This window comes from Lolium perenne, chromosome 5 (assembly GCF_019359855.2).
Source record: "Lolium perenne isolate Kyuss_39 chromosome 5, Kyuss_2.0, whole genome shotgun sequence".
Taxonomy (NCBI): domain Eukaryota; kingdom Viridiplantae; phylum Streptophyta; class Magnoliopsida; order Poales; family Poaceae; genus Lolium; species Lolium perenne.
The window spans coordinates 211,024,366-211,035,171 of NC_067248.2; the positions used below are offsets into that span (position 1 = coordinate 211,024,366).

General features: G+C 44.4%; 1 protein-coding gene across 2 annotated transcripts; it reads left to right on the forward strand.

Annotated features, from left to right (window-relative positions):
- Positions 1-6,057: 6,057 nt before the first annotated feature.
- LOC127301826 (bZIP transcription factor TRAB1) lies at positions 6,058-10,057 on the forward strand. Of its 2 annotated transcripts, none has more exons than XM_051332105.2 (4): positions 6,058-7,247; positions 7,451-7,522; positions 8,715-8,744; positions 9,707-10,057. In XM_051332105.2, the coding sequence occupies exons 1-4, from the start codon at positions 6,309-6,311 to the stop codon at positions 9,785-9,787; spliced, it is 1,122 nt and encodes a 373-aa protein (XP_051188065.1). In that variant the 5' UTR covers positions 6,058-6,308; the 3' UTR covers positions 9,788-10,057. The 2 variants fall into 2 exon arrangements, with proteins under 2 accessions (XP_051188065.1, XP_051188067.1); XM_051332107.2 differs by having other exon boundaries at positions 6,060-7,247; positions 9,710-10,057.
- The last annotated feature ends 749 nt before the right edge of the window (positions 10,058-10,806 follow it).

The following is a 10,806-nucleotide window of genomic DNA, read 5'->3' on the forward strand; positions in this document are numbered from 1 at the left end:
CTTTATTTATTATCGTCAATATTTCGTTATCAAGATTGATATAGTCATACTCATCTCATTTTCGTATATAGGTGGACTACATGCGGGACAGACTCCAACCAAAGGAATACCTACTAGGAATTGCGGAGGAACTGGCGGGACTTTTGGTTAGAGAAGTACTAAAAAACAAAGGCTTGTTTAGTCCAAATAGATGCTCTACCTCCAAATAGACGGTCGTTAGTATCGCTTGTCGATCGTGAGCTAAATGTATATATATATATGTAAGGGGAATCTACATGTAAGGGGAATCGACTTTTGCTTCCAATATTTGTTTGATCGATCTATATATATATAATGAATGAACGTGTACCACTTCTAGTAGCGTACAAATATATCCAACTTTTATTTTCGAATGAAAAAAATGAAATAACAGGCGGTCGGTGGCGGGGGGGGGGGGGTGCTGCACCTCTCAAACCCTAAAGCAGCAGCGTTGTGCGCCCGCCACGTAGAGGGCCTTTTGTCGCGGGTGGTAATACCGTCCGCGACAAAAGGGCCTGTCCCCTGCGCGCCCCGCGGCTGCCACGTGGTGGACCTTATGTCGCGGGTAAGCGACCCGCGACAAAAGGGGGACCTTTTGTCGCGCCTTTGTCGCGGCTGGCCGCCCGCGACAAAAGGGTCATACGACCCGCGACATTAGGCCTGTTTTCCACTAGTGTCATGTGAAACCAACCATTGCATGGGCAACTAGTAGGGTGCTTGTATCATGTGTGTCTTTCCTAATATGGATTAATTTTTCACTGAGAGGTGTCATTCTTGTTGATAGCAAGATATTATTGTGAATCATCAATCTAAAAGTTTTGTCACTTCAGTTTCAAGTAAATATGTGATGGTGTTCAATGTATACTTGATACTTTTAGGGAAATGCTAAGCGCTTCTTGCTCTTACTTAGCTGGAAAATGATACTAGATATTGATCTACTCCAGTTCCACTAAAGGAGACACATATGGCCCATAAGATATGAGATAGGAGAGGGGATGCCATGATGTTCTATCTTGCAAATTAGTAGGATAGAACGACACCAGTTCCAGCGATGACTGGGATCGTGGAGGTCATTGCCTCTATGAAGGGGCCTTGATCATGCTCGTCGGCTGGGTCCGGCCCGATCCGGTTCGTCGATTAGTGGCGGAAAGAGGAGGCACAACTTTGAAAACGGAGCCCTGAGTCTATTCATGGCATGGCAGGCTATATATGTCAGTGTCTATGCATTGTCCCTCTTGTTGAAGGCATTGCCGCTCCAGAAATGGTCTTCTGGATGAAAACCTAGATTTGGGACTCCCGAATTGGATGATGGTGACGCGTTCGATGTCGCTTTCTCTCATGAGGGCATTATTTTTGAAGCAGTTGCTGGAAGATGGGGGCAAGAGGTAGAGTCGGTGTACGTCTTACCTTGTGGACAACAGAGAGACTCAGTGAGATGGTGAAACGGGGTCTCCGTGATGGACGTGTCATGATAGACTCACGCAGGAGGCGGGTGTTGTCTAGCGTCATGGTGGTGTCGACTGCAGGAACAATGAAAATTCTGCGAATATTTATCCTGAAGATTGCTCAGCACTTAGATGGCAGTGATGGCTTCTGTAGCGTGTGAATGGGGTGCTCGCGAAGAGTCTTCTACACCAGATGAGTGCTCCCATTTTGTCTAGAGGGTTTCTTGGGATATTGGATGTTCATGTCTCCTAGTTGATGGGGGTTTTCAGGGTATAAGTAAGGATGTCAATTTTATCTGCGAGTAACATAGGCGCATGGGGAGAGCGTGGGCACACGTTTTTACCCATGGATTGTATGAGAACTCTACCTGACAAGTCATGGATATAGCCATGTACTTCTAGGTATACCCATACCCTACCCATTTATTATAAATTTGTCATCTGACATGTCTTCTCCGTTAACTTATGAATTAGAACATGATGTGATTTCCAAATTTTAATAATTCTCAACTACACGTTATTGAGTTGATATTGAGTTGAAATTATTGATATTTGTATCAAATGTCATATCTATAAATTTAATATTGAAACCGTGTCTAGGAGAAACTAGACACTTTTTGATATAGTAGAAGCGGGACTTGGCGTGACAATTCCGAAATTCGTCCCTGACAGGAAACGAACTCCGGTCTTTGGAGTGCGCCACTGCGACCCCAACCACTAGGCTAAGCCGAGAATTATTAAAATTTGAAAATCAAAATATCATGCTCTAATTCATAAGTTAACGGAGAAGACACGTCAGATGAAAAATTTATAACAAATGGGTAGGGTATGGGTATACCTAGGAGTACATGGCTCTATCCATGACTTGTCAGGTAGAGTTTGCATATAATCCATGGGTAAAAACGTGTGCCCACACTCTCCCCATGCGCCTATGTTACTCGCGGATAAAATTGATATTGAGTAACATGTGTACTATTTGATCGGTCCGCGGGTACCCAATATGTACGAGTACTCGTCGGGAATTTGATCTGTGTAAGGTTTCATACCCATGGGTACTGGCATGAGTAGAATTTTGTACTTATTAACTATATGTGTATGGATATGATATTGGTCTACTCTAGCCATGTCCTACCGTTGTCATCCTTAGGTATAAAGCCATGTTGCCATTATCTTCACCCATTCTCGGGTTTATAGGTGTTGCGTGATGGCTTCGGCTTTTTTGATGTATGATTTTTTAAACATTTGTTAAGTAAAATAATAAAAAGATTTATGCATCGATCGATGCAGAGACTAGGGCATACTCTCCATTTCAAAAAAAGATAGTGCAATTTCCAAACGACCTCACGGTTGATGACATTACCTCAGGAGTCATGACAAAAAATTAATAAAGTAGCAAACATTTCCCTAGGGATCCCATACGAGGTGGTATAACGCGACCTAGCTCCTACCCTCGGTTGCCAGCTCCACCTCCGTTGGTTCCCCTGCTCTCTGTCGGTCGCTACGCCGGCTGGAGGGTGGGGAACCTCAAATTGGATAACCAGTCCCCGTAGGGGCTTAATCTTTTTCACCTCAGTTGTAGGGGTATCGCTACGATGAGAATAAATCAATGTCCTTCAGTCTGCCCCTAGATTGGTGTGTTCCTTGGAGGAGAGTTGACGGTCTAGGAGTTTGGAGTCATTCGTTAGGTATTAGGCATGGCGTGACAAGTGTCTATCAACAACACCGATGTTTGGTGAAGGACATGATGTCACACCGTATCAGTGTCCTCAAGTTGTGCCTTCGTTATTACAAAAAAGTTGCGCCTTCGGCTGAGGAAGCTCAGCCATGTACGGCTTCGTCATCAAACTTATGAGTATAGTGTCTCCCATCTCTGTTTGGCCGAAGTTGGGATTATCTTTCGGCCCTTCTCTATACTAGCTTTCTCGGGCTACCGATCTCTCGATATCATGGTCGCCGGCATCTTTTGATCTACCTTGACGACTTCTCATCCGTTGCTTCTACAAGCACATGGTTTTTTTTCAAGCTTTCTCTAACATGAGCTTTGCTAGGCTGGAGGCCTAGAGGCGGTATCGAACTGTGCTCGTGATGCACTTTCGAAAGACATAGGAGGAAGATGGTGCTGAAACTTTCAAGGAGTTGTGTTTTATTTCTTTTCTTTCTGTAAGGATGTTTTTGTGGGGCTAGTTTCAGATAATATATGGCCTTAAGCCTTTTACAAAACAAAACAAAAACGGAGTAACAAAGTTCACAACGTCCGTCTCGATGCAAACAATCAAATAACGCAGTGCTGCTAATAAGTAATCAAAGGTTTTAACTTGGAGTGGCAAACATCGAAGAGACAAGACAAAAGATATCTCACATGAGACATGTGGAACGTGTGATTTAGCACCTCGATCATGTGGATGGACATCTCTCTTACAATCAATCTCTCTCCTTCTTTTGGCTTTTGTTTCCAAAATCCACGGTGTGACGGTCCTACTCGAACGGGACCGATTAATCGACCCACTTGCATGGATCGAGTTTACGAGTGCGTAGAGAGGGCATTGGGATGTGATTGTTGATTGGGAAATAACATGGAAATGGGCTGGAGGTCTCACGATTTGTTTCAGAACAGGGCCCAGGAGATCAAGAGGAGGTTGTCATGCCATGGAAATCATGGTGACACCAGCACGACCTGCGTCATCCATCCAGTGCAATAAGTCTAACCACATGTGCAAACACCTCAGAGTCACTGTTGACTTGACATAGTTTTTCTTGAGGACGATGTGGACAATACATTTAACAGAACAGTACTGTCTCTCACCAGATTCATAGATTATCAACTCAGCTACCTTTTCAAATTTGTAGATTATGTTCGGTGGAACTACATTTGATGTGTGATTGTACATGAGAACATATACTCATATCGCCAACTAAAGTTAACCCATACATGATCGATCGACATGCCATCACCATGTCAGTTATCCATGCATTGGGAAAATTATTAGTTAAATTGATTCCATCACATGCAACTACAAGGTGAAAAAAATAAGAGTTGCTCCATCCGTTTTAACATATAAGGCTACAACGCATTTCAGGACAAACTTTGACTAATATTTTGACCAATAAAATATAAGATATATGACATCAAAAACATAGTGTTGGAAACATCCTTCAAATATGAATTCAATGGTATACTTTTGGTAACATATAACTCATATTCTGTTGGCCAAATTATTATTTAGAGTTTCACCTCGAAATATGTGGTATCCTTATATATAAAAATGGAGGGAGTATTATTTTTAACAAACACCAAGGGTTAATTTGTTGGTCTATTAATTAGGGAAAATGTAGATATATCAAACATCTATCAGCTAAATCGGTCTTATACTCAGTTCTTATTGGAAAATTATAAGGTTTGTATTATTTCCATGTTATGTAGGAACATTCCATCCATCCCAAATTATAATGTGCATTTTGATTATTGAAGACAATACCTAGAATATTAATTACATTATTCATATCTGATTTAGGTGACATAAATTTGATGCTATTATACTCATATTCGAACATACTTATTGTTCTAATTTTATATTAGGGAAATCACATGTTAGTTGAGTAATTATTGGTCAAAGTCTATTCTCACCAACTCAAAACACACCTGAATTCTCGGGTGGGGGAAAATAACTATAAGTGAAAACGTTATTACAGTTTGCGATTGCCTTTTTAAGGTAACTAGATGAAAGAAGCTCCTAGAGTTCACATGAGATTACTCCCAAAACGTTATCCCGGGAGCGGCCTGCTCACCAGTATTGTCGAGAGGCGAAGATGCCACCTCACGACAATGTCGCTTTGCGCATTGGAGATATGTCTATCTAATCGTTCCTCCGAGACGTTCCAAAGTACATACATCACTCATCTACGAAAGAAAACAGTAACGGACCGGCCGTATTTTCCTCGCCAAGCCAAAGGTCCGCTTACGCAAAGTAGCCATAAAGGGGCCAACCGCCCGCACCGAGGAGGCCGGCACGTGAACCATGATGCTTTTATTCTAGCAATAAAAAAATGAGAAGAGTTGAGACTTGGGGCCGATGAGTGCCTTCTAGTATGACTTTATCTCCCCGATCGGAACCGTGTGATCCACGAAGCCGATCGAGTATGCAAGATATTTCACAAACTTGTGCTTTGAATCTATATTAATGAACAATCACTAAGTTTCCTTCATGTCCATGGATATGTTAATTGGTTTGGTGTTTGTAAGAAAATGTGTCAAATTTGGAGGTGTTTTTTTAACTGAAAAAGCTCAACTTTGGGAAGAACAAAATTGTGCAATGCTTGCTGCACAGGACCCGGCAGGTCGGCCCATGGTGAAGGGAGACACCAACCACCACCCCACCGAAAGCCACAGCATCGGGGGTACTGGGCGTCGGCCCCCACAGAGTCAGACTGATGAGCCGCCCTGGCCACCGTGCGGGGATATTTTTGTCCGGAGGCCGCCATGGAAGTAACTAACGGAGCCGGCGCCTCCACGCGTTGAGGTCTGGTTGGCCCTCCGGTCTCCGTCGAGGTAGTCTGCGCTTCGAGAGCCCGCCACGTTTAACCACCGGGCCTGAGCACTCCCGCCCGCTCCACTGCGGCTGCCCTCCACGACCAGGATCCTCTGCGCCGCGCCGCGCCGCTACCCACATTTCACCCAAACTTGTCGTCGTCGTCGCCAAGTCTCACTCTCGCCTTGCCTCTCACCCACCACTCTCCTCTATACCTCCAGCCTTTCCAAGAAACGCATGTGACTCGCTGCGATTTCAGGACCTTAATTTGCTGCGAATTCTCCCCCGCTGTCCCTGTCCGTGCGCGCGCGCGCGTTTGATGCTAGGTGGTGACGGGATCATGGACTTCAGGAGCAACAACAACGGCGGCTCCTCATCGGACCGCAGGCCGGCGGCGGACGGGTCGACGCCGCTGACGAGGCAGGGGTCGGTCTACTCGCTGACGTTCGAGGAGTTCCAGAGCACGCTCGGCGGGGGCGCCGGCGGTGCGGGTGGCAGCGGCCTCGGCAAGGACTTCAGCTCCATGAACATGGACGAGCTGCTCCGGAGCATCTGGACCGCCGAGGAGAGCCAGGCCATGGCTTCCGCCTCCGCCTCCGCCGCGGGCCCAGGCCAAGACGCGGGCGCGTCGTCGCTGCAGCGCCAGGGCTCGCTCACCCTGCCCCGCACCCTCAGCGCCAAGACCGTCGACGAGGTGTGGCGCAACCTCGTGCGCGACGACACGCTCCCGGGGGTGGCGGCGGACGGGGCCGAGCCGCAGCCCCATCGGCAGGCCACGCTCGGGGAGATGACCCTGGAGGAGTTCTTGGTCAAAGCCGGCGTCGTGCGGGAGATCCCCACCGCTCCGGCCCCTCTGCCGCCCCCGCCCATGCAGCAGCCGCGCCCGGTCCCTGTTGCCCCCAAAGCCGTCAATTCATTCTACGGCAACTTCCCGGGCGCCAACGACGCCGGCGCGGTGCCGCTGGGATTCCCGCCGGTCGCCATGGGGGATCTGGGTTTGGGCAATGGGCTCATGCCGAGGGCAGTGGGTATGGGAGGCGGCGGCGCCCTTCCTGTGCAGACTGCGGTCAACCCGGCTGATTCTGGCAGCAAGGGGAGCGAGGATCTGTCGTCGCCGTCGGAGCCAATGCCGTACTCCTTTGAGGGGATTGTGAGGGGGAGAAGGACCGGCGGCGGCGTCGAGAAGGTCGTGGAGAGGAGGCAGAGGAGGATGATCAAGAACAGGGAGTCTGCGGCGAGGTCCCGCGCCCGCAAGCAGGTCTTAACATTTCGTACTACTCAAATCCATGCATTTCGTACTTACTCCTAATGAAGCCATGTTGAACTGAAAATATGAAAAGATCATTCAGATAGGTCAGTCTGTAAGCTGACTCATTGCTTCCCTGTTACCCGTCTTCCTTGTAAGCTAGGAAGCATCTGCTCAAGTTTCCTATTTTGGTAACAATTTCCTTATCCGTACAGGCTTATACGATGGAGTTGGAAGCTGAGGTTCAGAAACTCAAGGACTTGAACGAGGAACTGGTGAGAAAACAGGTAACTTTTCTTCAAACTACCCTGCTACTGGGCATGTTAAATGTGCTACTTTAGTGCATTTTGTGTAAAGGAGGATTTATGGCAAGACACTCTGAAGTGGATAGTTTCAGCTTGTAGACCCCACTGTTAACTGTTTTGCTTATTTTGTCCATGTTGGCATCTGAGACTTGAGGTACCATTACTTGTTTCTGTATCTTGGTACAACCTCTGTTTCTCTGAAACATAGGTTATTCTGCATTAACCTTTTTGATATTTTAGCTCCACCATAATTTATCCTTGCGGTAGTTTCCTTATCAATTTTAGGTGCTGGGTATGGGCCCATATTCATAAGTGTTGCACCTAATTTCACATATTTGTTTTCAAGCAACTCACCTAATGTCACTTCATGTTGAGAAATGTTACCCCTAAGTTCACCCCATCCACTTTCAGTTATATGGAGAATGTATCATCTGTTTGCGCCTCTGTTTAAAATAGCCGGCTATAGCTGGGCTATAGACCGGCTATAGCCTTTCGCGAGGCCTGCGGCTATAGCTAGAGGCTTTAAAGGCTAAAACAGAAATAGCCGCTAATACCTCGGCTAAGGCTATTTAGCCTTAATTTCACATATTTGTTTTCGAGCAACTCACCTAATTTCACTTCATGTTGAGAAATGTTGCCCCTAAGTTCACCCCATCCACTTTCAGTTATATGGAGAATGTATCATCTGTTTGCGCAGAGTGGACCACTGTTTTATAGGACTTATTCATGTATCTTTACAGCATCTGTCTCATAAAAAAATGATAATGCCTCCATTTTTAGATCTTTGAACTGAATTGTGGAACATTAGCTCTCTTCTGCATTACTATCTTTTTGATGTTTTAGATAATTTATTGTTGCAGTAGTTTCCCTTATCAATTTTCATGTGGGTATAGACTCACATTCAGAAGTGTTACATCTAATTCAGCCCATCCTTTTTAGGTTATATCTGGAATGTTAGCATCTGTTTGCGCATAATGGAGCACTGTTTTTATGAACATTTTATATAATTGTGACATGCTCATAGTTCTTATTGTTGTAATTTGTACTGATCCTATCCTCCTAGCATATGTTAGACATTGTTGATGACTACCCAACATCTCAGTTAATAGGAATATAAGAGTATGTGCTCTTTTAGAGTACAGAGTACTAATCCACTTTTTTTATCATCATGCAGGCAGAGATTATGGAAATGCAGAAAAACGAGGTAATTGATTGTATTTTTGTCGATACCAAAGTTTCCTTTTTCTGTGTACAGATCAATATGGTATTCCGTTCACTTTGCTAAAACACAAGAAATTCTGTGTTATTCGTTATATTCCACTCCATTTTGAAAAAAAAAATCGTTATATTCCACTTTCTGTCAGAAGTTTGAGGTAGATGCCAGAGTGCTAAACATGCATTTGTAACATAAATAGTTGTGAGTTTCATTTTTGTCAGGGGAAGCCCAAAACTTACTGAAGTATAGACTCTACTTTCCATGTTAATATTTCACTATAATTCTAGAACTAAGTTAGTCATTAGAATAAATTTTATCAAATTTAAGGGTAGTTATTTAAATTATGAATGATTGTGAACGATTAGATTGTGAATGATTCTAAATTCGGATAAATTGCAGGATAATGCCCAAATGTTGAGTTAAAAGAGGAAGATTTTTTTAATGAGATATTCCTTATCACCATGTCACATGTAGGGGGTAAAGTGTGAAATTTACTAAAATACATTTCAATATTTGAGTTACATGGTGGAAGTTCTTGATTAATCAAACTAGGAAAACCAAATATATATCCACTAGCTTGTATTGGGAAACTAACATGGAGAGGCTAATACTTTGTTCAGTCTGGAACAAAAGAAAGTTATTTAAATTATTTGTATTAATTTGAAAATGAATGTCTATCTTTATATGCCATGATTTTCTAAAGTTTGGGCACTCAGAATTAGTAAAAATGAGTTGACTTATTTTTTCCAACCGGGCTAATCCCCTTTTCGTAAGGAATTGATGTATGACATGGATATTTTCTCATAAGAAATTGCTGCATTCAGTTCATACCAACCAGGAATAATTTCCTTTCAAAACTTTCCCCACCTCGACGATATCTGCTATCTTACTGAAATGCACAAGTTAAAACTTGGATTCTCGTAGTGATGGTAAATTCATCTCTTTGTTAGCAGGCACCCGAAATGGCGAAGGACGCATTTGGACGGAAGAAGAGACAATGCTTGCGAAGAACATTGACCGGTCCCTGGTGATGATCAGATAGTCAACGTCAGCATGCCACCGGTCTACCTGCTTGTACATATGATTTTCTCTATTGTAAAACCAGTGATGGACAAACTCGCGCTTGATTGACCTTCTAGTTTCCTGTTCCTGTTGCTTCCGTATCAGCTTCAGAGACTGACCTGTAGGCTAGTGTGTAGTCGAGGAGGGGAGCCGTAAGAACCGCTGTAAACTCGGCAATCCTTCAGAAACTGTGTAGAGCTTGTGTCTGGGTTCGCATAACATCATCAGCCTTTCTCTTAGCTTTGCTCCTTAGAAAAGAGACTAGATAAGTTGAATGGGTTTCAGTGGTCGATGTAATTAAGCCATGGGTTCCAAGAAACAACCTGCACCAGGATTCATGGCTTAGCAAGCTAAGTACTGTAGTACATACTATATGTGATGGTTAGAGCATGTCTAATGGAACCCTTAAACCCTTATAGCTATAAGAGTCGAGAATTGGCAAAATTGGAGGGGTTGGAGGTGTGAAAAACAGGAGGCATTTAGTGGAACCCTTAAACCCTTAAATTTTGAGGGTTGAGGCAAATAGTGGAACCCTCAAACCCTTTTAAGGGTTTGAGGGTTCCACTATTTGCCTCAACCCTCAAACCCTCAAAACTCTCATCACAATATCATTGCACATAAACACAAATATCATCACAATTCATCACAATTGTCTTCCAAACAAACTAGGAAATGAAGATTATAGATGCATGGTTTAATAGTTTACATCACAAAATCATCATCTCCCCCCTCTCATCGGCACCATCACCAAAAAAATGCAACATGGCGCCATCTCCTCCTTTCCACCATGGCGCCATCAAGCACCTTCATAGGCGCCGGTGGTGGAGACCTCCACACCGCCATCACCACAACCACTCATCGGAGTGTCACCTCGAAGAGAAGAGGAGGCCCTACGGAACATCCTCTTCCTCGCCGCGATGTCCTCCTTGTAGTCCTTCCACCACCTCAATTGGTCTTCATCCATGTCCTTTTTGGACATCATCATGTG